The sequence below is a fragment of the Oreochromis niloticus genome, linkage group LG1, assembly GCF_001858045.2.
Source record: "Oreochromis niloticus isolate F11D_XX linkage group LG1, O_niloticus_UMD_NMBU, whole genome shotgun sequence".
NCBI classification, from domain to species: Eukaryota; Metazoa; Chordata; class Actinopteri; order Cichliformes; family Cichlidae; genus Oreochromis; species Oreochromis niloticus.
In genome coordinates, this window is record NC_031965.2 from 36,968,527 (window position 1) to 36,994,681 (window position 26,155).

The 26,155-nt window shown below is 42.0% G+C and overlaps 1 protein-coding gene across 3 annotated transcripts in view; it reads right to left on the reverse strand.

Annotated features, from left to right (window-relative positions):
• Positions 1–26,155, reverse strand: part of dpy19l3 (dpy-19 like C-mannosyltransferase 3) — an 89,065-nt gene that overhangs the window by 40,861 nt on the left and 22,049 nt on the right. For all 3 annotated transcript variants that reach the window (XM_005447755.4, XM_025908210.1, XM_025908207.1), the window contains 6 exons: positions 24,466–24,556; positions 12,323–12,444; positions 11,588–11,733; positions 8,497–8,620; positions 8,170–8,304; positions 2,625–2,756 (listed from right to left, as the gene is read on the reverse strand). In XM_005447755.4, coding sequence (XP_005447812.1) covers positions 2,625–2,756; positions 8,170–8,304; positions 8,497–8,620; positions 11,588–11,733; positions 12,323–12,444; positions 24,466–24,556 — 750 coding nt within the window. The remainder of the gene's footprint in view (positions 1–2,624; positions 2,757–8,169; positions 8,305–8,496; positions 8,621–11,587; positions 11,734–12,322; positions 12,445–24,465; positions 24,557–26,155) is intronic.

Below are 26,155 nucleotides of genomic sequence, written 5' to 3' on the forward strand. Positions count from 1 at the left end.
TAGTGAAGGTTACAAATGATCTTCTTATGGCCTCTGACAGTGGACTCATCTCTGTGCTTGTCCTGCTAGACCTCAGTGCAGCGTTCGATACTGTTGACCATAATATCCTATTAGAGCGATTAGAACATGCTGTAGGTATTACAGGTACTGCACTGCAGTGGTTTGTATCATATCTATCTAATAGACTCCAATTTGTGCATGTAAATGGAGAGTCCTCTTCACACACTAAGGTCAATTATGGTGTTCCACAGGGTTCAGTGCTAGGACCAATTCTGTTTACATTATACATGCTTCCCCTAGGCAACATCATTAGAAGACATAGCATACATTTTCACTGCTATGCTGATGACACCCAGCTCTATCTATCCATGAAGCCAGGTAACACACACCAATTAGTTAAACTGCAGGAATGTCTTAAAGACATAAAGATGAAATGCACAAAAAATGAAGTTATTGTACTCGGCCCTAAAATTTTAGAAATATGGTATCTAAGCAGATTCTTACTCTGGATGGCATTACCTTGGCCTACAGTAATGCTGTGAGGAACCTTGGAGTCATTTTTGACCAGGACATGTCCTTCAATGCACATATTAAACAAATATGTAAGACTGCTTTCTTCCATTTGCGCAACATCTCTAAAATTAGAAGTATCCTATTTCAGATGTCTTGATGCACGCTCAATTATCCAGGAAAGGAAATCCCAAAAAGTTGATTCTGTTCATCTGGACGTAGCGTTTTCAGTGGGAGAAACGTTTCGTCACTCATCCAAGTGACTTCAGTCTCAGTTGACTGCATGTTTACCCAACCTTATAAACAGTACCTTTGCATAATGACTGAAACTAGCACCACTGACAAAAAGTGGGCTGCAAGGTTAGTTTCTTTATCATTAATATTGTTCATTATTTTTGCAAATTGTCATGACCACTGATCAATGACCATTGAAAACAGATCAGAGTACTGTTTATAAGGTTGGTGTTACGCTGCAATAGGTGTAAGGCTGCTGGGGATTCCCACTAATGTGTTAATAGACCTCTCTGCATTTACTCATTAGTTATTATTAACCTCTGTCTCTCTTCCACAGCATGTCTTTTGTAGGCCTGTCTTCCTTCTCTCACCCAACCCGTCACGGCAGATGGCCCCGCCCCTCTCTGAGCCTGGTTCTGCTGGAAGTTTCTTCCTGTTAAAAGGGAGTTTTTCCTTCCCACTGTCGCCAAAACACCTGCTTATAAGAATGATGGTTTGGGTTTTCTCTGCTGTAATATTGTAGGGTCTGCCTTACAATATAAAGTGCCTTGAGGCGACTGTTGTTGTGATTTGCTGCTGTATAAACAAAATTGAATTGAATTGAAGTCCAAATAAAATTTAACCGTTTTAACATTAAAAATAAACTGACTATCATAGTGGAAAAAAGCAACAAAGAAACAGCAGGGCCTGGAGCAAGGAAAGGTCCCCGCAGCTCCTACTTTGATTCTACAAACATGATGAAGGAGGAAATCACAACAGTTTCTGAAAGACGTGCAGTCTGATTGTTTCCAAATGTGAATCACTGTATTAAACTGAAAATTCCATTTGGCCAAAACACGCACTACCCTGCTGGCGTGTCAGGGTCGACAACAATATACTGGACATGCCAATTTCATCCAAGTACAAGCAGAACCATCAAAGCCATAAAAAGATTCAATCTACTTTCTTTTTTAGCCTTTCTGCACCTCTGTTGGTCTCCCAGCAGTTTATGCATGTTATCAAATGACTGAAATGTGTCCAGAAGATTAGGGCAATGCTATGAAAACACAAGGAATAGCCAATGTAGAGCAGTGCACAGGCACGTGGTATTTAGTTCTTACTTCACTCACAGAAATAAGGTCCTCCTATGGCTTTATATTCTTGATAGCTTTGCTTAACTAAGAATATTTCCCTAAAAATATGAATTTTCTGAATCTAAAACACCCCGAGCCTGAACTGCAGCACAGTGCCAGTGAGTACAGACACCTGCCTGCCAAATAACCAGACTGCAGCCAAAAATCTGGACATTATCATTCATTAGTTACAGCTGAGATTTTTCTTCAAACCACCAAAATATTACATCAATTTGCTGACCGTAAATGTGCTTGTGATGTCGAGAGGTTCGTGTTTAGTCCAAGTTAAGCTGCATGTTCAGTGTAAAGCCACCAGATTCTTCATTTAAGCATGACGTAAGTCCAAGACATGTGAGTACACATCTGTGAAAGACTGCTAAAAGCAAAGCTTTTGTAATTAGAGCATTTCATTACTGAACTAACATTTATTTTAGGAATTTAAATACTTATCTCCCTACTCCTGAATCTCAACCTTTCATCCTGTCACATTAAATGTTTGTGCAAAAGTTACTATAATAAGATTGAACTAAATTACATTCAGACCTGACAGGAAACTGTTTCTCTAGCATACAAATTATCTTCTGCAAACACCGTCTGCAGCACACGTCCCCTCATTTCAACCAAAACGTAAAAGATAATCTTCTACCTGTGTGTAAACAAGTTTCCACCACCATGACTCTCTTAGTGTTAGCGCTCTGTTTCCTCCAAATCCTTACCCTCTCTAATCTCGGACTTTTCTTCTTCGTACCCATCACTCATTACGCTTACCTGGCAATGTCTGATGAAGAGCGCGGCTACTATGAAGCTCAGGACCAGTGATCCCAGTATCATGGAGTTACAGAACTGGAGGAACCACACGCTCAGCAGGCTGCTCACTTGAACAAGGTACAGCGTGGTCACCTGTAGAGAAACACAGTGCTTTGAAACAGTTGAAGTAGGTTATGTGTGAGGATGTGGACCTGCTGCATGTACATATGTATGTACAGTACATACGTGTACAGTAGAAACAATCACCAACAACGAAAAGAAGAAGCGAGTGAGTGTTGACTCTTGACAGTCTGGACCAATGAAAGAAGCTAGACTGTATGGGACAACATTTCTTGATTATGATTGGACAAAACTAGTCAGTCAACGGTAGGGTTGAAATCATTTGTTTGTTTGTTTTTAAATAAAACAGCAGCACGCTGTGGATTCTAACAAGTTTACAAAAAAAATCAAAGAACATATTAATATTATAAAGACATTATATAATCTTATCCTGAAAGAGCACCTCACACGCCGACTGCTGGCTTACTTGTGATTCCTAGAATTTCCAAAAGAATGGGAGGCAGAGCCTTCATAATTCTCATTTGGATTCAGGAGACAGACACCCTCTGATAAAAATTAGCTTTTTGACAAAGCTTAAGGTTGAGGCTGGATCAGGTGACCCTGACCCATCCCTTAGTTTTGCTGCTGGAGGCCTTCCCGTGACGCACTGAACATTTATTTTCCACTCGTCTCATTTCCCTCCTGGTGTGTCCTTTTCACTGCTGTCACAGTTCTTTTAGCCCGTCCTTTATTTCCGAAGCAGCAGATACATCTGTGTATTTGATTTGGTAAAGAGTTCACACTGGATTCACTTCCTGATGTAACCCTCCCATTTAAACTGGCCTCCCATTACAGGGAGTGCAGAATTATTAGGCAAGTTGTATTTTTGGGGAATAATTTTATTATTGAACAACAACCATGTTCTCAATGAACCCAAAAAACTCATTAATATCAAAGCTGAATGTTTTTGGAAGTAGTTTTGAGTTTGTTTTTAGTTTTAGCTATTTTAGGGGGATATCTGTGTGTGCAGGTGACTATTACTGTGCATAATTATTAGGCAACTTAACAAAAAACAAATATATACCCATTTCAATTATTTATTTTTACCAGTGAAACCAATATAACATCTCCACATTCACAAATATACATTTCTGACATTCAAAAACAAAACCAAAACAAATCAGCGACCAATATAGCCACCTTTCTTTGCAAGGACACTCAAAAGCCTGCCATCCATGGATTCTGTCAGTGTTTTGATCTGTTCACCATCAACATTGCGTGCAGCAGCAACCACAGCCTCCCAGACACTGTTCAGAGAGGTGGACTGTTTTCCCTCCTTGTAAATCTCACATTTGATGATGGACCACAGGTTCTCAATGGGGTTCAGATCAGGTGAACAAGGAGGCCATGTCATTAGTTTTTCTTCTTTTCTACCCTTTCTTGCCAGCCACGCTGTGGAGTACTTGGACGCGTGTGATGGAGCATTGTCCTGCATGAAAATCATGTTTTTCTTGAAGGATGCAGACTTCTTCCTGTACCACTGCTTGAAGAAGGTGTCTTCCAGAAACTGGCAGTAGGACTGGGAGTTGAGCTTGACTCCATCCTCAACCCGAAAAGGCCCCACAAGCTCATCTTTGATGATACCAGCCCAAACCAGTACTCCACCTCCACCTTGCTGGCGTCTGAGTGGGACTGGAGCTCTCTGCCCTTTACCAATCCAGCCACGGGCCCATCCATCTGGCCCATCAAGACTCACTCTCATTTCATCAGTCCATAAAACCTTAGAAAAATCAGTCTTGAGATATTTCTTGGCCCAGTCTTGACGTTTCAGCTTGTGTGTCTTGTTCAGTGGTGGTCGTCTTTCAGCCTTTCTTACCTTGGCCATGTCTTTGAGTATTGCACACCTTGTGCTTTTGGGCACTCCAGTGATGTTGCAGCTCTGAAATATGGCCAAACTGGTGGCAAGTGGCATCTTGGCAGCTGCACGCTTGACTTTTCTCAGTTCATGGGCAGTTATTTTGCGCCTTGGTTTTTCCACACGCTTCTTGTGACCCTGTTGACTATTTTGAATGAAACGCTTGATTGTTCGATGATCACGCTTCAGAAGCTTTGCAATTTTAAGACTGCTGCATCCCTCTGCAAGATATCTCACTATTTTTGACTTTTCTGAGCCTGTCAAGTCCTTCTTTTGACCCATTTTGCCAAAGGAAAGGAAGTTGCCTAATAATTATGCACACCTGATATAGGGTGTTGATGTCATTAGACCACACCCCTTCTCATTACAGAGATGCACATCACCTAATATGCTTAATTCAACAACAACAACAATCTTTATTTATAGAGCACATTTAAAAACCAACGGTATGCCAAAGTGCTTAACATAAAACAAGGAAATAACACAAGTATAATCAGGGTCATAAAAATGTAAAAATGTAAAATTATGTTCACAGGAAAATGCCACCAATACACAATGGCGATATGACATACACAGCGCAAATAAAAGCATAATAGGAAAATTAATAGAATAAATCTATGCAAACAAGGCCAGCATTAACCGGTAGAAAAAGCAAGATTAAACAAATACGTTTTAAGCCGTGATTTAAAAGATTGAATAGAATCAGACGCCCGGATGCCAATCGGAAGGTTGTTCCACAACTCTGGTGCAGCCAGGGCAAACGCTCGGTCACCTCTAGACTTCAGCCGAGATCTAGGCTGCACCAACAGTAACTGTGAAGATGATCTTAAAGCCCTAGCAGGAACATATGAGTTTAGGAGTTCCTTAAGATAGCTCGGTGCTGTGTTATTAGTGATTTTAAAAGTAAACAGCAGAATTTTAAATTGGATGCGGTATTTCACAGGCAGCCAGTGCAAATCAGCTAGGACGGGAGTGATGTGGGCAAACTTCCTAGTTTTGGTTAGAATGCGTGCTGCAGCATTTTGGACTGTCTGTAATCTATGAAGGAGGGCAGAGTGGAGACCAAAATAGAGTGAATTGCAGTAATCCAGCCTCGAAGTTACAAAGGCATGGATGAGCTTTTCCAGGTCTTTATGCGGGATATACTGCCTGGCCTTAGAAATAAGGCGGAGTTGGTAAAAACTGGATCTAACAACAGCAGACACTTGTTTATCAAGTTTAAACGAGCTGTCAAGTAACACACCCAGATTCCTAGCAGTGTCAGAGAAGGAACTAGTGAGAAAACCAAAAGCATCACGAAGTTGGGCACGAAGAACGTTACTGCCAAAGACCACAATTTCAGTTTTCTTATCATTAAGGATAAGAGTATTTGCCAGGAGCCATTGCTTGACCTCGCACATGCACTCTCGAAAACAATTCAAGGACAAATTGGTAGTAAGCCTACTACTAATTGGTAGTAGGCTTTTGAGCCTATACAGCTTGGAGTAAGACAACATGCATGAAGAGGATGATGTGGACAAAATACTCATTTGCCTAATAATTCTGCACTCCCATTAGATCCTGTGGCCCCTGAGGTTGGGTTTGTGTGTCCTCTCAGAATTAAAACAGGAATCTGTCCTAAATCACACGTTGGATGAATGTGTCAACCACTACACCTTGTTCTGCCAGTTAAAAGGGAGTTCTTTTTTCTTTGTTGAGCTTTTCACCTCCACCTCCAACCACCGTACTCGACACGAGGCTTGGGGAATGCTAGCAAGTAAAGGCCACACAGTATACCAAGGCTACATCAGCCCAGATGTAAAATGAATGTTAATCTACCATAAATAACTGGAAAGGTCTAACAATAGAAAAGTTGGAGGATGAAAAACTTTAAGTTGCATAGCTTTGGCTCCGCTCTCCTCTCTCTGTGTTTTTTGAAGCTAATTGACCTGGTGATGCAGAAACTGGCATAAACTTTGAAGCCAGCAAAATGGCATGCATCCATGGAGCTGGTCACCCCGACAGACATCCCCAGCCTCTAACATATCAGTCAGCCAAGAATAGGACCACCATCCTGACTGAGCTAACCATGTCACAGAAGGAAATTGGAAGGAAGAGATGCACATATGGAGACCTGCATGTTACTGGAGTGTCTTGAGTTAAGCTAAAGAAGGCCAGGAAGTAGCTGACAGAGAACGCAGAGGAGGAGAAACACAATGTGGAGGGAAAAAAGTATCCCAGAGCCAGCTGCAGGGATAATAGGGAGATGTCCCTGCTGCTGCCCGTCTGCTTGGAGATGTTCTGAAAACGAGGCCGAAAACACTGCTTTCCTCAACTGTGCATGACTTCACACGGCCTCTTGCAGACAAAATGTATCTGAAAATATCCCAGACGCGAATGGATGTAGCCTAAATATTATTTAATAGTTATTTGCACATTTGGATGTTAAAAAGAAGAGGGTGGAGGAAACGTGTGCAAGAGGTAACTAACACCAGAGCCTCCATGCAAACTAAAATGGTATCAAGCCAGAAAGTTGGCAGAACTTTGTGAGAAAGCCCGACTTTTTTCCAGGTGCACCTTCTCTCTGTGTGCTGGCAATAGCAGCAGCAGCAGCTCAGTTTCTATGAATACCACACGCAGAGGTATGCAGCATGCTCCGGGCCTAACACGGCAAAACATCAGTGAGAAGTGGCTTCCAGCTGGTGACCTTACAGCAGGCCCTAGGCCACCACCTGAGATTCAACAAGCAGGAATGCTCCATAGGTGTTCCAGCTACCTGTACAACTACCCGAGTTAAGCTGTGTAAAAGTAAGGCTGTGGGATACGTTTTAAAACACGACGTAAAACAAACAAAAATACACTTGGTGTGTTGCAATAAATGTTCCACTTATTGTTCTTTTTCTTACAAACAAAGTAAGAATTCCAATTTCAGTTGGACATTATGGTTTTTTCATGAGGTGAGCGCCACAAATCAAATCCTACTCACCTCCACTGCACGCGAGTGAAAATATATAAGAGAGGAATAGTTTGAGCAAATAAGACAAAAACTATCTGCATTGCAAACACCGCTGCGAGCAAGTGAGGAATAGAAAATTCTGGTGTTTGTAAAGTGGGTGAACTGTGCGTGAATACATGTCTGTCCTTCCAGCGCTGAGGAATAGATTCCCAGGAAAGTAACGCTTCTTGTTTTCCAATCAATGCCAGTTTTCTGATGATTTGAGCTTCTCTTCACCTTTTCTCACCTCTCATGATGCAAAACCTGACCTCAAACTCAATCTAACCCCAACAACTCTCTGCCTACTCTTCAGTCTTTAGATAACATATCTACTATGGGTAGAGAAAGATAGCTCAATATGATAGGGCTACTGAGTCTCACTAACTCAGCGCTGCAACAAATTACTTGCAGACCAAAAGGATTTTTCCCACAGCTCAACAACGGAAAAATAGACAATTGTTGCCAGGACACCTAAAGTCAGCTGTTATACTTTATAATATATTAGTGTTTAATATATGTCAAATTTTTAAGCACCTAGAAAAGCTTAGTGCCACTGATTGGGACACATGGAACTATAACCAGAAGGTAGAAACCTATAAATATCTGGCCCTTCTTACCTGTGTAGTTGTTAAGAAGTCACCGCAGTCCAGGGTGTAAATGACGAGAGCCTGAACGAGTAGAATGAACTGGTTGAACTGCCAGGTCAGACAGAAACAGAACGTCGTCACATACATCAGCCACACCATCACCTTCTGAGGAGGAAACACAAACATAGGCACACACAGGGTTAGACGCTTAATCTGCATAACTACAGCCACACTGTCTGATCACATTTCTTCTGTGCTGCTTGTACTTCTAAATTATTGAGTGGCTCGCCTCATCAGGCTGATCTATGTGGCGAGCTTGGGCTATAGCTCTGATCTAGTGGGGAGCGCGGCGCTTACCTGCTGTAATGTGGTGAGCTGGGGTCTGAGGTAACAGGTGATAGCGGTGACCTGCAGCGCTAAGAAGGGCAAAGACCAGTTCTCTCTGAGGGAGATGGTGAACTCTACACGAGTAGTATCTACCCTGAAAGGAGAATGATTGATGAAGCCATGGAGAGATGGTGTTAAACCGTTTCAGCTAAACACCGTGAAGGAAACCTAACAGAAGTCTGGAACTTCTGGTGGCTTCAGAAAAAGAAAAAGATGAAATCCTGAGATCATGGCGGCAGCTTTCAAAGCGCTCCGAGGTTGTACAGTGTTTACTGCTCCAAATGGACAGCAGAGAAAACGCCAGGAGGGTTTTTGAGACTGTTTAAACTTTAGTGCACTTCCAACAGTACAGAAAACTAGGCAAAACGCACACACCAGTAACACAAACTAAAAAAGAAGAATTAGATCTGCTTGTCCCGTACACGCTCTGTCTGTTTGGTTTTGTCAGTGGATTAGCTACACAACCTGGAAGGTCCACTAGCGACCAACTTTCAGCTACGAAGAAAACTGCTTTATTTATGGACAGCCAGTCAGTCACTTCTTCCACTCACTTTACCCTCATTCTCGTGATACGCACCAAGCAGACATGAGTGAATGCCTGTCCAACATCAAGTCAACTCGTTGTGTGAATTTAAAGCCTTTATTTCCCTATAATAATAATATCTATATATATTTGACACAATCGTAATAAAAAAAAAAAGCAACAGCTGAATCAATATTCAGGATGGACTGGCAAATTCTGGCCTACACATAGACTGTATATAAAAGATGCACAGAGCCCACAGGTCTAAAAATGGCCAGTAGGGGGAGATTCCAGTGGTTTCAAAAAGAAGTCTGATTACACTGATGCCTATGAGTGCATTCCTTCTCAAATGATAGCTTAATTTTTATTAGACTTAATTTAATTTTAGTGTTAATTGCTACTTTTAAGTCTTTGTTCATATAGCAGGGATTTTAATTTTGGCATTAAAGTCTCATTTAGACTGAAATAAACCACAAAGTAGAGTTCAGAGTGCTTCAAAGCTCGGCTGCTTGGTGACTGAGAAGTTGCTGAGTGTGCACTGACCTAATCACCCCCTCGATCAACAAATTAAAAAAATAACTAAAGAAATTAGGAAATAAAATTGGTTCTTGAAATGCTTAAAAACATTTAGGGAAAATAAAAAATCTCCTGGAAACTGAAAGTGACTGATGTCACTGACATGACTTTATGTAGGCACAACCAGCTGGTAGGAAGCTAAAAACAAGGATGAAATATTTTATCAATAATACTGATCTATTAATAAGTCCGCTGCTGATGTGCAGTGCATCTAATACAGTCTTTAAAACTTTGCTCACACTACAGTAAAGAGCAGAAGTTTAGAGGAGACTCTGCGGGACACGACTCTCACATAACCTGAAATTTCTGAAGCTTTTCTGACCCTCCGATACACTTAGCTCACACCGCTGCTAAAAATCATGTGTGAGTAACCAGATTATTGATGTTCCCTGCAAACATCTGTGTAGTATGACCCCCACTGATCACTTGCATAATGTATAGGCTCAGATGTTGAAGTCACTGATCTAAGAAATTAAGACGATAGATGCTTCGAGCTAAGAAACACGCACGGGTTTGGGATTTACAGCCCATCACTTCTAAATCCAGACGATTGGTCTGAAGTGAATGCAAAATACGCAGTTATGTTTCCAGAGGCTTCTCTTCCATCTGTGGGAGATTTTTAACTGAAACCTAGTAGAATGTAATCTGGGTTAGACAAAAATTTCAAGGTTTGCTACACAAGGTTTGTTATATAACAAACAATGTGACGTTCCCAACTCTCTCAGTTGCCTTTCACAGCCTGTGGATTGATTTGCACAGTATGTGAAACACTCGGGATAGATATTCCACAAAAATACAAATAATGTGACATTTATGCTCACTCCCAAGTGGCGGTCCAGCGTCCCAGCATCAACAGTGAGCAACACAAAGCAATCGCTTAAGTTTACTTCACACTAATGTCAACAAATGACTGGTTCAGACCAAAGAAATTGATTTTAACTTCGCATAAGGAAAGGAAAGCAAAAACATTTGGGGCTTTAGATGGTATTTCACTACTGACAGCATATGTGAAGAAACAAATGAGCTACTGCTTTCAGCATTCAACAATGTGTCATGATTAAGTAGGCGGGTAAGCTAAGATCAGCTAAGATTAGCCAGAAGAAACCCATCTAATGAAGGATCAACGTCAGGAGGGAATTGGACTCACAGAGAGCTTCATCCAAACTCAAGGAGGGGAGCTAACCTACTTTGTCAACTTAACCGACTAACCATCACCAGGTGGCTAAAGCCTCAGTCACACTTAGTCATGTGAAGCTAAAAGTTACATTGTACTGACTTTTTTGACCCTCTTAATTCAAGAGCATAATCCTAGCTATGGTGGTCGCTGTACGACAAACATTTGAGGTCACTTAAGAGTGATGCTAGCTGTTAATGAGTCAGTAACATCCCTTCTTACCAATGACACTGATATTGAGGTGTTTCTGAGAATAGCATTCCTGTCAGTAAGGCTTCTGTTTTTGCCACTGTTACTAGCCGTTGTTTGCTGCTGTTAGCCATTATTAGCTGCTGTTAGCCGCTGTTAGATGTCTTTGAAGTGGATATAATATCGTTGGACTCTTGGTGAATAAACTCTCACATGATGTCACAATGTAATCAAACTGTTAGAGAGAAAATTTGATTTTTAGAACATTCAAGCCTAACGTTAGCTGGAATGATGTTAGCTTATAAACAGCTGCTGCTTGTTGTTGTTGTTTGGGTGGTTCATTTATGAAAACATCAATTTGTTGGAAGATATAATTACACATGAATCTATTTATATTTATCAGTACAATATCATTTCTTTGTGTTACCTAACCTCAAAAAGTTTCCGACTGCACCTTTAAGAGTTGATCTATAAAAAGTAAAAAAAGGACTCTTTGTCATATTGAGAGAAAAACTGCCATGACAGAGTCAAGTGCGAGAAGAAAGGAACTAACTCTCTCCTCCTTCACTGTGTCACGCACACAGATAGTTATTACTCACCTGTTAAGGATGTACCAGACCCCGGTGAGCGCACCAGCAAGCCAGGAGCCAGACAGAAGCCACGCTGTGAGGTACAAAGCGATCACATACACAGCTTGGAGCGAGAACACTGTGTAAATATAAAAGTACACGGGCTCCAAATATGACTGGGCCACACACACAAAAACACACAAAAACACACACACACACACACACACACACACACACACACACAAAGGGAAGCCATTAGTTCATTAGGCAGTGCGATTGAATGCACAGAGTTGACAACAGTGACAGCAACTGACTCGGGCACTCGAGAACACTGTGGCATTTTCAAAGTTGTGTCTGATATTTCACTCCCTGACATTCTTGTCTCTCGGTGAGACAGCTGATGAAGCTTAGTCGCGGTTTCTCGGTTAATTGTTATGCCAATACAGAAACCTTTTCCTCCAGCGTGACAAGTGTAAGGGCTCCGAGTCATGTCAGCTAAAAAGACAGAAAAACAAAGGAATGCCACTGCACCTCAAACACCTTCTCCTCATTTGACTACGATCATTACAGCAATAATGTCAAAAGAAAATACATTTTTAAAAACACTGGAGAGTGACTTTACTTTCTCCCCCACCCCTACACATAAAAAGGATGTGTGAATTAACAGAACAAATGACAAAAGTCCCAGACAGTCTAGCTGGTGTAGCTGAGGTCTTTAATCTTTTGTGTGTTACCAGCCGAGATGACAGGTGAGTGTTGTATTACCTGTATGGGCAACAATCTGTAGAGAACACTGAGAAAGACCTCTTGGTAGATATTCATTCGCTGCAAGAGGTTGATGGTCCTCTTGGATTCTGTCAAGTTGTCATGGATCAATTCTTTGAGGCCTGCAAACACAAAATTCACACACACAAACACACCATTTGAAAAATGCCACCAGTTCTTTAATATTTTTTACAAACTGATAATTATTATTGGCTTTATGGCAACCAGGAAGGAAGGGGTGTTAATGTTTCTCAAAGCTCAGCTGGCTCATTCATTTAGCTCGTGCCATTAGAGAAAAACAACAGGGTCTGAAATTTGTATCGACCACTAAAAACACAGCGTGTTCTGTTTGAAGTTAAATTCCTTAATTGCTCAAAGCACACTAGGAACTCTTCAAACTTCACTTCATTTCCTGAATTTTAGCAATTAAATGTAGTTTGTTCTGTTTTTCTCCCCCAAAAACTTCCCTAAATGACCCAAACAGCGGCATCTAATAAATAAAGCATGTGAAAATTTCCTGCAGTGCTTTATTGGAGATGGGTTGTGGGGCAACTTCATCCCCCATGAAATAATAAAAAAAAAAAACTTTGAGGAAAAAAAGATTTTTGGTTTAAAACATTAAAAATATAACAAATGCGCCGTGTACAGACGGGTGTGTCCTCACCGTAGAGGCCTGGATTCGAGTCAGCCCTCTTCTCACCACCAAAAAAACAGCAAAAGGCCAAAAATATAAATCTTCTTGTTGATTTGGCAACTCTCACACCATACGCGCGTTTCGCGTTCACCGCTCGAGTTGGAAAAATTTGAACTCCAGCGTCAAGTCGCGCCGCGTCAACCAATCAGGAGCCTGGTGACGTGGCTGTAACCAGGTCAAAGGGGCAGATCAAACCAAAGCCCTTCATTCTTCATTCAGTATGGAGGAAAAACTCATCAACGCAGTGGCTAATCGTCCAGAACTATACGATGCTAGCTGCTACTTCTACCGGGACAGGAATAAAAAGGACCGAGCTTGGAGGCACAGAAGTGAGGAGATCGGGCAACCTGGTAAGTTCATTTGTTCTTCTTTTTAATTTTCAGACTGACCCGATGAAGCCGCGCTAAAGCTAGCAAGCCCGCCTACTGTCCCGCTATTTTCCCACTGATGTACAAATACCGTTCTGGTTTTATGCATGTTGTCATATAGGAATATATTGTTTATTAATAAACAGCACACAGTGGTCCCGCTCATCCGTCACTGCCTCGCTTTTTCGCTGATTTTTCATTGCACCGTACAGCATTGCATTCTGCAGCCTGATTGACAAATCTCCTCCGTGTCGTGTCTCCTGCGCTTGCCAAATTGATCATGTTTGGTTTTGATAACCATCACGTCCAATAGAAAAAACAGCACAAAAACACCCATAACTATGACCCTCATTCGGAAATAGACACCTGCACCGGGAGGAAAAGGAAAAGGCGCACGAAAGTGGCAGGCAGATGAAGACAAAACGCGGCATAAAAATACTTTTACGTTTTGCAATCTACAAAGGTTTGCACTTTGAGAATCAACTTGTGAGAACTGTGACTAATGTTCATGTGTGTGGGGAAAAAAGTGTAGAAAGTGCGTGGCGAGGGGCTAGTTATTCTGAGAACCCCTGCTGCAATAAAACAGGGACCACTGTATATACTTTCTCTATGATTATTGTATTCAACCTGTTAACATTTAATATTGTCTTGATAGAACCAACTGATTCTGCTGCAGAGCATCCCCTGTTGCTTCTCCTGGCTCCCCAGTCCCTGAGCTCCTGCTGCTGCACCCACAGGTATGTACAGCAAGCACTGATAGCTTTTTACTCGGTGTGGGATTGCCTTGTGATCACCTTTACTAAATATCTACAACTAATCTGATTATATCCTGTTTTGTTTTTTCAATGTTGAAATTAAAATCTAGTAGCAGCCTTCTCATTTCTTTGTGTTTTGTGCTGTGTTTTACAGGCCCAGAGAGGAGGACAGCTCTGAGGCAGATGAGGGGACGGGTCCCAGGACGGTCCATCGGCGGTGGAGCTGGCCATCCTGGAGTCCCTGAAGAGGCCACGCCAGTCTCCAATGGAGCATTTCCTCCTCAGCCTTGTTCCTGCTCTGGAGAGCAGCTGGGTCTTTTTTTTTTTTATTCTTGTCTCTCTGTAAATAGTTATATTTTATATATTTATATTTAATGTTTTTCTCTGTGAGAATTTTAATATTATTTCAAATAAATTTTTATAATGACTAATGTCTCAGTTCTACTACACAGCAAATGTTGGCACACGACTTGACACATGTAGAATTTATTTCATATTATACTAATGACAGAATATACTAATACAGTGGGATGCAAAGGTTTGGGCAACCTTGATAATAGCCATTATTTTCCTGTATAAATCGTTGGTTGTTACAATAAAAAATGTCAGTTAAATATATCATACAGGAGACACAAACGGTGATATTTGAGAAGTGAAAAGAAGTTTACTGGATTTACAAAAAGTGTGCAATAATTGTTTAAACAAAATCAAGCAGGTGCATAAATTTGGGCACCACAAAAAAAGAAATGAAATAAATATTTAGTGTATATCAATGTGTGTGTCTCCTATGTGATATATGGGGGGCCTTTGTCTGGACGTGCTTCCCATCCAGAGCTCCACAGCAGAGAGGGAAGTTCCAGCGCTCCTGGAATCCCTCTGTGATGGACCGCCAGTCTCCAGGTGAAGGCACAGCCATGAAGTCGCCCACTAGACAGTCCCAGATGGCCGTCGCTACCTGGGGGGTGATCTGGCACACCGTGGACACACCGACTATGAAACTGAACGCGATGGTCCTGAAGGAGTCCCCGGTGGCAAGGGACCTGGACAAAATTGTTCAAAATTAGTATTATGTGTACTGCAGTTACAAAATACATTATTCAAATTCCAAAATACTTTTGTGATGTCAGATTTAAATTACAAAACAAATCTTACATAAAACATTTTCTAATTATAAGGATAATTACATAATATATATTAGATATAATATAAAACAGTCAGTTGTGTTTTGTTTTAACTTTACCATATCATAATTTGATTGGTAGCAACTTTTACCACTACAGTGAGCCAATCACTCATAATTCCTAAACATGTAAATCAGGCAGGAATGAAGTAAGACATTAATAGAAATAAAGAGTTGTATGTTGACATGTAGCCCTTTCCTTGCTTAAATCATTAATATTTTTGAAAAATTAATCTGTGATAAGACATAGCTTATCAAGATAGAACCATATAACTAAAGATGAACCAAACTGTTCACAATTTTATCTACCTCTCAGTTTAAAGAAAGGCTGCTGACCCCTGTTATAGAGTATGACAGCTGCCAGGATTACATACAAATATTCATCTATACCAGAATTAAACCAGGTGTAAATAAGGAGTGAGTATCACTACAAAGATTAACCCACAGTGGTCCTTGTACCAGTTTGATATCAGCAAACACAGAGAGCATACACTGATAGCATTGATAGCATGGCTGTGGTGTCTAACACTGATAACAGCATAAATTGAATTAAATCGGGACTTGATGAGACCTTTCAAGTATGACTAGAAATATTATAAACAGTCATCTCCGTACCACAGTTTGCTATCAGTAAACACCGACGGCATTCATTGATAGCATAGCACATCCATGTTAGCAGTGTACAAACTATAGTTTAGCATATATTAGCACAGGTATCAATAAAGGACTACCGTATTAAACACTTTTACTAACCGCAGGCAGATGGACAGGCGCTCTGCAGGTGGGATTGAGCACCTGTAGTTGTCGTCTAGGCGGGCGATGCTTGGACCAACGCGGGACAGCAGGTCCTCAAACTGGGCGAGGGAAAGACGGCGATATCGCTGAAATCGGCTGTCATCCAGGCGCAGCTCCTGGAGCAAGTGGTGAAACTCACCAAACTGCTCACCCGTCTGGAGGACTTGATGGACCCAGGTACGGCGAGGACGTCCTTAACGCTGCTGCTCTGCTCTCCACAGTAAATAGAAACGCTAGCTCGACAGCTGCCGTCTAGCAAAGATACTGTCTGGCACAACTTCCTCCCACATCCCTCCCACATTTCCGGTTCACGCGCGTCAAAATATGCAATTTTGACGCGCGATGGATTTTTCTTGGACACGCGTCGAGGTGCGAATGTGCACGCGTCAAATTAGGGGCGTTTGGGGCGTTTTCGCTCGCGTCTATCGCGTACGGTGTGTTCACACCCAGTGTTGCCAACTCCTCAGTAAGGAAAATCGCTATTGGTTGTCCTAAAAGTCGCTAGAAGTCGCTAAATGACGTCATCACCTAATTTGCATAATTCATGCTAATATAATTGTAACCTATGTTGTTGGAGAGAGAAATAACACCGTGGAAGAGACATAAAGTGAGTAAAAAACGTCCTAAATGCATTTAGTTTATTTAGAACTACAAATTAAATTTCTTTTAGCAATTATTGTTTTTTTTAATGTCACAATTCCAACCCTGCTCCTTTACCCGGGCTTGGACTGGCAAAAGTGATCCGAAATAGGCACTCTGGTGGAGTTACTTTGTGTGTGTGTGTTTATAAGTAGTTTTAAACCTTGTGATCCACAAAACAGCATAAGAGTAAAAGAAGAACTGGCTGTGTTACAGCACCCGCTGCTTGTTGAGAGTAAAAGCGATACGCGCTTTCACGTCTTTTTTTAGCGACTTTTTAAAGAAAAAAAGTCGCTAGGGGGTCTGAAAACTCGCTAAATATAGCGACAAAGTCGCTAAGTTGGCAACACTGTTCACACCGAACGCGATAGAGGCGGCCAGAGCGTCAGGTGTACAAGTAAAGTCAATGGAAAGAGCGCGATGACACGCGATTGCGCATCCGGCGAACATGCGGAAGCAGATTTGCGTCGCGAAAACGCCAAAACCCGTGAAACGCGCGTCAGTGTACCGCGTGGGGCGCGTTTGACTCGCGAAGAAAACCACGCGTGTCAGATTGTGTGTTGCATTTTGTGCACACGCCTGTACCGCGCCAACCGCTGGAGTTGGAAAATATGAATTCCGGCGTCAAATCGCGCCCCGACAACCAATCAGAAGGCCGGTGACGTGGCTGTAACCAGGTCACAGGGGCAGATCAAACCAAAGCCCTTCATTCTTCATTCAGTATGGAGGAAAAACTCATCACTGCCGTGGCTAATCACCCAGAGCTGTATGATGCCAGCTGCTACTTCTACCGAGACAGGAATAAAAAGGACCGAGCTTGGAGGCACAGAAGTGAGGAGATCGGGCAACCTGGTAAGTTCATTTGTTCTTCTTTTTAATTTTCAGACTGACCCGATGAAGCCGCGCTAAAGCTAGCAAGCCCGCCTACTGTCCCGCTATTTTCCCACTGATGTACAAATACCTTTCCGCTAACAAGATAATGTGTTTATTCAGAGGACATCTGCAGCACAACACATCTGGCACAACTTCCTCCCACATTTCCGGTCCACGCGCGTGGAAAGATGCAATTTTGAGGCGCGATGGGTTTTTCTTGGACACGCGTTGAGGTGCGAATGTGCACGCGTCAAATTAGGGGCGTTTAGGGCGTTTTCGCTCGCCTCTATCGCGTTCGGTGTGAACACAGCCTTAAAGTTTTTGTTATTTCTCGGATACACTGATTTAGGTTTCTCAACCTTCTTCATTTGCATCTCTTAAATTGAGAATTAATGGCCAAGACCACGCACCTCGTCTATGCATGAAGATGAAAAATGTGTCATTTTTGACAGAACTATTCATTATTCTGCTTATAAATTGTTACAAACTAGGACTCAAGTTTCCACTAACTCAGTAATAAAAACACAAAAGCACGTGTGCATCTTTACACAGCACGTCATGACAAAGTGACCTGGTTTTACAAACTGGACCTTTAAGGACTGCTGGATTTTCACTGTATATAACCGATCGATTTCCTCTGACTCAGAGTGTGTGGCTGACGTGGCTCATAAATACGAACCCGCAGAGCATTATCATCACCTCTGCTTTAGTGCATTTCAAGTGCTCTCGCTTTTTGGGCTTGATGGTCTGCAACTTTACTGTTTTAGTCCACTCTCACCTCCCATCAGTGCGGTTTTCAGCAGACAAAGACAGGCAAAGTTAATGACTAGCTGTGGAACGTAGAGGAGCTCTTAGCAGCTTTTTACAGCCAGATATTTTCCTGTGATGCTGGTGGGGACACATCAAAGAGGAAAAGAAGGTAAATATTGGACTTAGATTTGCTAAGCTGCCAAAAACATTACTCCAAATGAATGCTAATGTCGGATGCTGGATGTGGCAACGGGGAAATATTTAAAAGGACATATTACATCAGTGTTTTGCACACAGCTGGTTTCTTCTCCATTAAATGGGAAAAAAGCCTCTTTTTTCCAGTAATTGACGTTTAAACTATAATTTAGGTTTATTACTACTTAGCTGCCAAGGGCATCAAAAGTGGAGAGGCAAGGGGCCCTCGCCTCCCCTCACTTTATGCCCCACTCTCACATCCTTCAAAAAGATTTCAAGTTTAGGTCTTCTTGCTCATTTTTAACCAAATCTTTTCTTTTTTCATGCTTTAGCTGGTCAGACACGCACCCCTAATATTTGTTTTTTGGTTTTATTATTGTGGACTCGCCACGCGATTTAAAGTCACTGTACTACATTACCTCTGCACTTACATTTTAAATTCATCTTTAGACTATGCTGGGCATGGCGAAGCCCCTCGGTCCATCCACTGACTGGAATGAGCCATTTTAGCTCCTCTCCCGTTAAACCAACTTTCTACTGAGTGGCTGCCTCACATAAAAAGGTATAGAAGGCAAATGGGTGGGTGGGGCTTCCTGGGACAGCCAACGTAAGACGACTGTATTAGGTATATCCCTACTCCATGACATGATACATACATATTCAAGAGAAGAAACATAGACCTATTTATGTGGGGCAGCCAATCAGAAGAAAGCTGGTTGAATAGGAAGGGAACTAATCTGGCTTCTTTCAGACACAAAAAAAAGTACAACATAAATAATAATTATTTAAACTCTAGTGAAAGTAAAAGCTCCACTTTAACATGAAAAACTCAAAGGGAATACAGCTACAATGATCTTTCATTATATACCTGGATCACTAATACCACCACAGGAGGTCAGAATGAAAGCACAAAGTGTGGTGATTACGTTGGGCTATGTTCTCTTTTCCTCTTCCAAATGAGATTGCTGAAGTGGTGTTTTGTCTCTTGCCTCATCTGACTTTTAAAGCTATGCTGCTACATGTTCTAATCTCAGCAATTACTTTGGTCCAATGGCATTATTACAGAAGGGAATGATGGCAAGAATTACCAAAATAACACTAACATATAAAAAAGAATTACATTTTAACATTATTCTGTCACAGAAAACACTGCTGCTGGTGTTATATGAGCTGATGCGCGCACTGATAGCATTAATTCATATTGGTTACTCCATGCAGTATCATCATCATGTACTCGGTTTGACTGAAACAAAGTGTGACATGGAGCGAGGAGCGAGGGCTGACTTTCTGCTGCAGGCTGGGATGTGTCAGCCTGATTTCCGCTGTGTTCTTGATCCATGTAAAACCATAAAAACCAGCACGGTTTTGCATAAACAAAGTGCACATTACCACCCACACGCATGACCCACTCGACTTTGTTCATTCATTTACGGCATTTGCTGTCATGCCTTTCTTTTTCCACCTGACTCTGTGTCCTGCTTTGCTCGCTCATCTGGATTCTTTCTCCTATTTTAGCTCATTTATTCATTACATCTTTCCTTCACATATCCCTCCTTTTATTTCATCTCTTGCTTTTTCCATTATTGCCTCCTTTCTCACTTTCTTCCTATGCCTATCCTTATCATTTCCCACTTCTTCCATTACCTGCCGTCACTTCAGCGCTTCATCCTTAACACCAAAAACCTACTGTAGTTTGTGCATAACGAGCTGCTCTGCTGTGACAGAAAAACAAGGGAACATAGAATGGGACGGGATGGGAGGTCAGCCAGTTCCTCGACTGATTAGACTACAGCTCAATTATTTGCCTTAGTGGAAAATTAGGCCCATTTCCAACAAGGAATTTTACATGATAATGGGAACAAAATAATTAGGCTAATTTCCCTCAGACCAGACTGTGCATCATGAGAAAAGTGCAGTGATTTGTTTGGTCTGGTGGAAATAATGGAGTGAAAAACAGTTTTTCCTTACAAGTATGGATAGAGACAGCCACCTGGTGTTGGCAACCATGTACAAGGGAAGGTGCTAACAAAAGCTAGCTTCCTAAAATAAGAAGTTACATAAAAACTGTAGGTCCCGGGTGATGCTATGCTGTAGTGACACAAGACTCGGTGGTATTGACCATGGCAGCACGGCACTGGTTACTGCCATTTCAGCCAGTTTATTTCTAGACAGCTTTAAAGATAATAAAAATACATTTTAGCTATATTTCCACAAAGTTCGGCTCTCTGGAGGATAGTGATGAAGATCTGGAGAGTTTGGAGTGTTTGGAGCGAGTTGTTATGTGGAAGCCGAACCAGCAGCAAAGGCACTTCGTCCACCGAGAGGAGCCTGAGGACTCCCCTGAGGCTGCCTCTACACATTTGGCTGGACTCTAACCTGTGTGTGTTTCTGTGATGCTAACGTTTCTCTGATAGCAACGAGGAGCTCGGTGGAAGCTTGAGTTTACCTGCATACATGGTGCTCACTGTGTCACCTGTTGACCACCTGCTGCTTATTTGCACACACTGACGGGTGATAGTCACAGTTTTGTACAAAAAAGGCAAATGTGCCTCATCGTTCATCAGCTCAGAGAGCTGGGCTGCTGGGAGCTTGTGTTTCCCTTCAGAGTGACTTCTACGATTTAAAAGGAATAGATGGGATTTAAGAGGAAGGAGCGAAGGACACCGAGCAGCAGATCAGGCATAATGGAAACAGGCCAAAAGTTTATTAAGGAACCACGTTGGAATAATTTGTTTCCAGCAGACTGGATAAGTAAGTGCTGTTTATTTCAGTATGAAATCTATTTCAAAATTGCTAAAATAACTCTCTCTGAATGAAATTGTTAGTGCCCTCAATTCATTTATTGAATAAACGTTTTATCTTTTTTATTTAAAATAAACTTACATAGCAATGGAAATACTTGTATATTCCTCATTTCTCTGTATGTATTACTGTAGGGTCTACCTCACAACATAAAGCGCCTTGAGGCGCTATATAAATAAAATTGAATTGTATAACTCCCAGAAATGATTATTTAAGATAATGATTTGTTTTTAACAATAATCATTGACCAACTCAGACATCACCAGCCGATATGGGTGTTTTTCTGACATCCAGTTATTCAGGCAGCTCGGGGCTACACATGCCTTTAGTATCAAATGGTGGTAATGCTCTTTCTTCTCCCTCTGCAGCTTCATTTAAAGACACTGATCAGCTTCAGGTGTTGTCAATAAGCTGTAGGTCAGCGGACAGCTGACCAGAACACCACTCCCTGGCTGTACCGATCTACCAGCAGGTGATCTGTATCTGTACTAACACCTTTTCTAAACTTCTTTTTCTCTCCTAGGCATTTCTACATAGTCATGGAATGAGTTTCCATGGCCGAGCAGCTGCATCCAAGCCTTACGTCACCAAGAGCAATGCAAAGCATCGGCTGCATGTAAAGCACGGCGCCACTGGACTCTAGAGCAGGAAAGACGTGTTCTCTGGAGTGACGAATCCCAGTTACGACTGCGAGCGAGGCCTTCTCGTGCAACCTCAGTGTCTGACCTCACAAGACGGGTCAAAAATGCCCATAAACACACACCTAAACTTTGTGGAAAGGCTTGCCAGAACAGTTAAAGCTGCAAAGGGTAGTCCCACATCATATTAACCCATATGTATTAAGAATGGGATGTCATTCAATTTCATATGTGTAGGAAGGCCTTGGCAATGTAGCATACATGACAATTCACAGCTTATTATGATGTGTGAAGAAAAAAGATAAATACATTTCATCATCACTTGGTGGCTGTATTGCAAAAACGCTGGTAGCGGCCAGTGGTACCCCGCAGCCTCTTAGTAGATACACCCATCTATCCTAGGTGACTGACTTCCTTGTCGAGTTATCGCATTCAGAGGGAGAGAGAATGGGTGGAATAGACAGGTGGTAAGGAGGAAGATGTTGAAAAGACTGAGAGGCATGAAGAAAGGGATCCAGGACATAAGGAGGAAGTGAGATACTGTAGGAAGGGAGCGAGGAAGGGGAGGGAGCAAAATAGGAAACAAGAGAGGAAGAAATTAAGGGAGGGAGATATGGTGGAATGTGGGTGGTAAGGATGGATAAAGAAAGATGGAGTGAGGAATATAGGGAGGAAGTGATGCTATACAGAAGGAGGGAATAGGATGGGGATGAAGGAAGAGGAATGAGTGAGCGAGCAAGGGAGCGAAGTAGGGAGCAAGACAGGGAGAGAGAGAGAGGAAGGAGATATGGATGAGACAGAGGGAAGTAGTAAAGAAGGGGAAAGGACAGGAAGAAAGATTGGGAGGAAGAGATATAGGATGGTATGGTGGAGTGGGAGGAGAAATGAAGGAAGGAAGACAGAGGAGATTGAAAGACAGAGGGAAGGAAACGATACTGGGGAGTGCAGAAGAAGGGAAGGGAACAAAGACAAAAGATTGGGGAAGGGAAGAGAAGAAAATAGGAAGGCAAATAGGGATTAAAGCAAGGGGGCAGGAGATATTGAGGGACAGAGATAGGGAATTGGACATGAGGAAAGGAGGAAGATGGAAGGGGGTCAGGAAGAGGGAGAAGGAGATAATGAGGTAGGGAGATCGGGATGAAGATGGGGAGAGAGAGGAAGGGAGGGATATAGCAAGGAAGGGAAGAAGATGGGACTGGACGGGGGGGGGGCTACAGGGAGGGGAAAAGGAAAATAAGGAGGGAGGGAGGGATACAAGGAGCCACTAAGGTAGGGAGTGAAGAAATTGGGGAAGAGAGGTAAGAAGATAAGGAGGAAGGGGGATACAGCAGGGATTGAGTGAGGAATAGTGAGGAAGGGACTGAGGAGGCGAGCAGGCTTGAGGAGAAGGGAGGGAACAATGGAACAAAAGAAGGTAAAAACATAGAGAGGAAGAGAGAAACTTTAGGGAGTGAGTGAGAAGGAAGGAGGGAGGGAGGGAGGGAGCTAAAAAGAGAACAGAAGAAGATATTGAGGGAAGGAGATAGAGAGGGAGGTCCTGTAGAGACGGCTTGAGGACGATGGTGAGGGAGTGAAGAAGATGAGGAAGGGAGTGAGTAAAAAGGAGTGAGGAAGAGGGAGCGAAATAAGAGAAGGAGATATTAAGGGAGGAGATGGGATGGAACGGGGTGTGATAATGAGGGAAAAGTGAAGGGAGGGAGATAGGGAGAAGACAGCGCTGGAGGGAGTGAGGTAGATGAGAATTGGTGGAGGGAGTAATAGAAGACAATAAGAAGAAAGGGAAATACTTTAGGGAGGGAGTCAGGGAACAAAATATGGAACAAGAGAAGGAGATACTTTGCAGGTCTTATGTGTAAGACTTACAGAAATAAAAAAAAACACTACGTCAGATTTCAATTTTCATTTATTTATGATTCTAGAGATTTTAAGTTGTCTTATGCTACCTGCTCCACGCGGTCTATTTATTATTGTCATGTGGGGATGTGATGGAACAGGAGCATCCCTTTGCATCATGGACGTGCAGCCAAGGCAGCAATCTGCAGTTAATGCACAAACACACGACGGGTTCATCCACAGAGTTCGCTGACATTTTTATGCTTGAATGATTCTTAGGTAAATGGTAAATGGCTTAACAGATTAAAAGTGCTACCCCTCCGCCTCCTGGTAGATACACGTATGGTATCTATTTAAAAATTCCACATCAGCTCGTTCTCAAGTTACTGCATTCACAAGATTCAGAAAACATGACCTCTGACCTTGAGGTCAAGGTCACGAGATTCAAACTCGTCTGTGATTTTTTGTAGATGCACCCATGGTATCTTTCCGCACACCATTTTGTTGGAGTGGAAAGAGCTTGGATCATTTTGACACTCAAAGTTGCCTTTGTGTTTGTGAAGAAATGACAACTGTCATGAATAATAAAAAGGGACCAATCCCTGCGATCACAGGGCATACCTTCTTGTATTGATGGGGCGTGCAGCATTTGTTTATAGTAGGAGTAGTATAGTCCACACTCTGTCCGAAAGGAGATCTCCCTCTCCACTTCCTGAAAATAAAAAGGAGGATTTTAGTTTTAGGAAAGCAAACACTTCTGTTCTCTGTAATATGGAAAACAGATATCCTGGCAAGACATGACAGAAACATGGAGGATAAAGGCAAAGCAGCTAATACACTCATAATCCTCTCCAGTAATAATCAGACAGGTAACACAGTGTGTGAGTGCGTGCTTGGAGGATGTCTTCCCAAGAGACTTCCTGCTCGTCATGCGTGATTACTGCTCCTCAGGGGGGTAAGAGGAGAGAGCAAACAGCGAACAACCAGCTGCGGAATATTAAGCCAATCATTAATCTATCATATTTAGTCTGCAAATCGGTTTTGCAACTGTGCTTGACAAAAAGAAACGCTTTGATTTTAGCAACTCATTTCTTCTAAAACTCACTGAAAGTCTGTCAAATTGTTTCTCCAGATTTACTGCAGCCAAATCCGGTCCAAGCAATCTCCAAATCCTCCGCTTGTTAAAAACCAAAGCATGTTTCCGAGTATTATCGCAAAGCATTTTATCTGATATTTTTCCAGTAACAACTTCCAGTAATAACTAAAACCCCACAAAAAGACTATAAAATTAGAAATGTATATAACATCTGTCCATTAAAACTAACTGACCGATAGAAAGGATTTGCCAATAACAACGTTCAATTTCTAACATTCATACAAACTTGTACATAAAATGTTCTGTATTCTGAACATATTTCACGCATTTCGGAAGAAAATGATCCTAATTTAAATAGCCTGCCTCATTCTGCGGTCCTTATTATCTGACAAATCATCATAACCAGTCTGTGGAAACCTGAGAGCAGTTATTTGTTCTGTAGCCATCAGGGAGTAACAGGACAGGGGATCCCAATCAGATCGCCCACCGAGGCAGGTGTTCCCACCAGTTAATTAATGTCATTTACTTGGTTGAAACCATTAGCTGATTAATAGAGTGTAAACCGGTATGGGTCTGACTCCTGAGGAGAACAGCAGAAAACCACTGGTTCATAACGCAGATATTATCAGCTGCAAAAAATTAAATACGCATTTGGAGGATAAAAAGACGAGTCTACGAGCACAGGGACGGCCCCGAGCGTAAGAACGATGAGGAGGGCAGTGAGCGTTTTTAACCTCGGGACTCTCTGCAGCCACAGTTAGCCACAGGCACTCAGTTATTGTGTTCTTGTTACTGCGTCAGAAAAACAAGACTACATCTGGAAAAACTATCAAAGTTACTGACATCATACAAAAACATGGCAGATTAAAATAAATATTTTATTCGCTGTAAGAGCATTTTGATTAATGATAGAAAACCACATTTCGCAACTAACCGTTAATATAGAGCGAGGTACAAGGTCAAAACATTTAGATGCTCCATGTGTGAACTGATCCGGATAAGTCACAGAAGTATCAGCAACAAGCCTCAAAGGAGGTCAAGTATATTACTGGCACCATCTATGAAGAAGCTGTTTCAACACTATCTGCAAATGAGTTCACCACATCATCTTTGTATGATTTATAAGCAAATAAACACCCCAATATTGAAAGAATGAGTTCACAGCTCAAGAAATGGGAACATCCAGGAAGCACGTGGAGTCACAGATTTGACCTT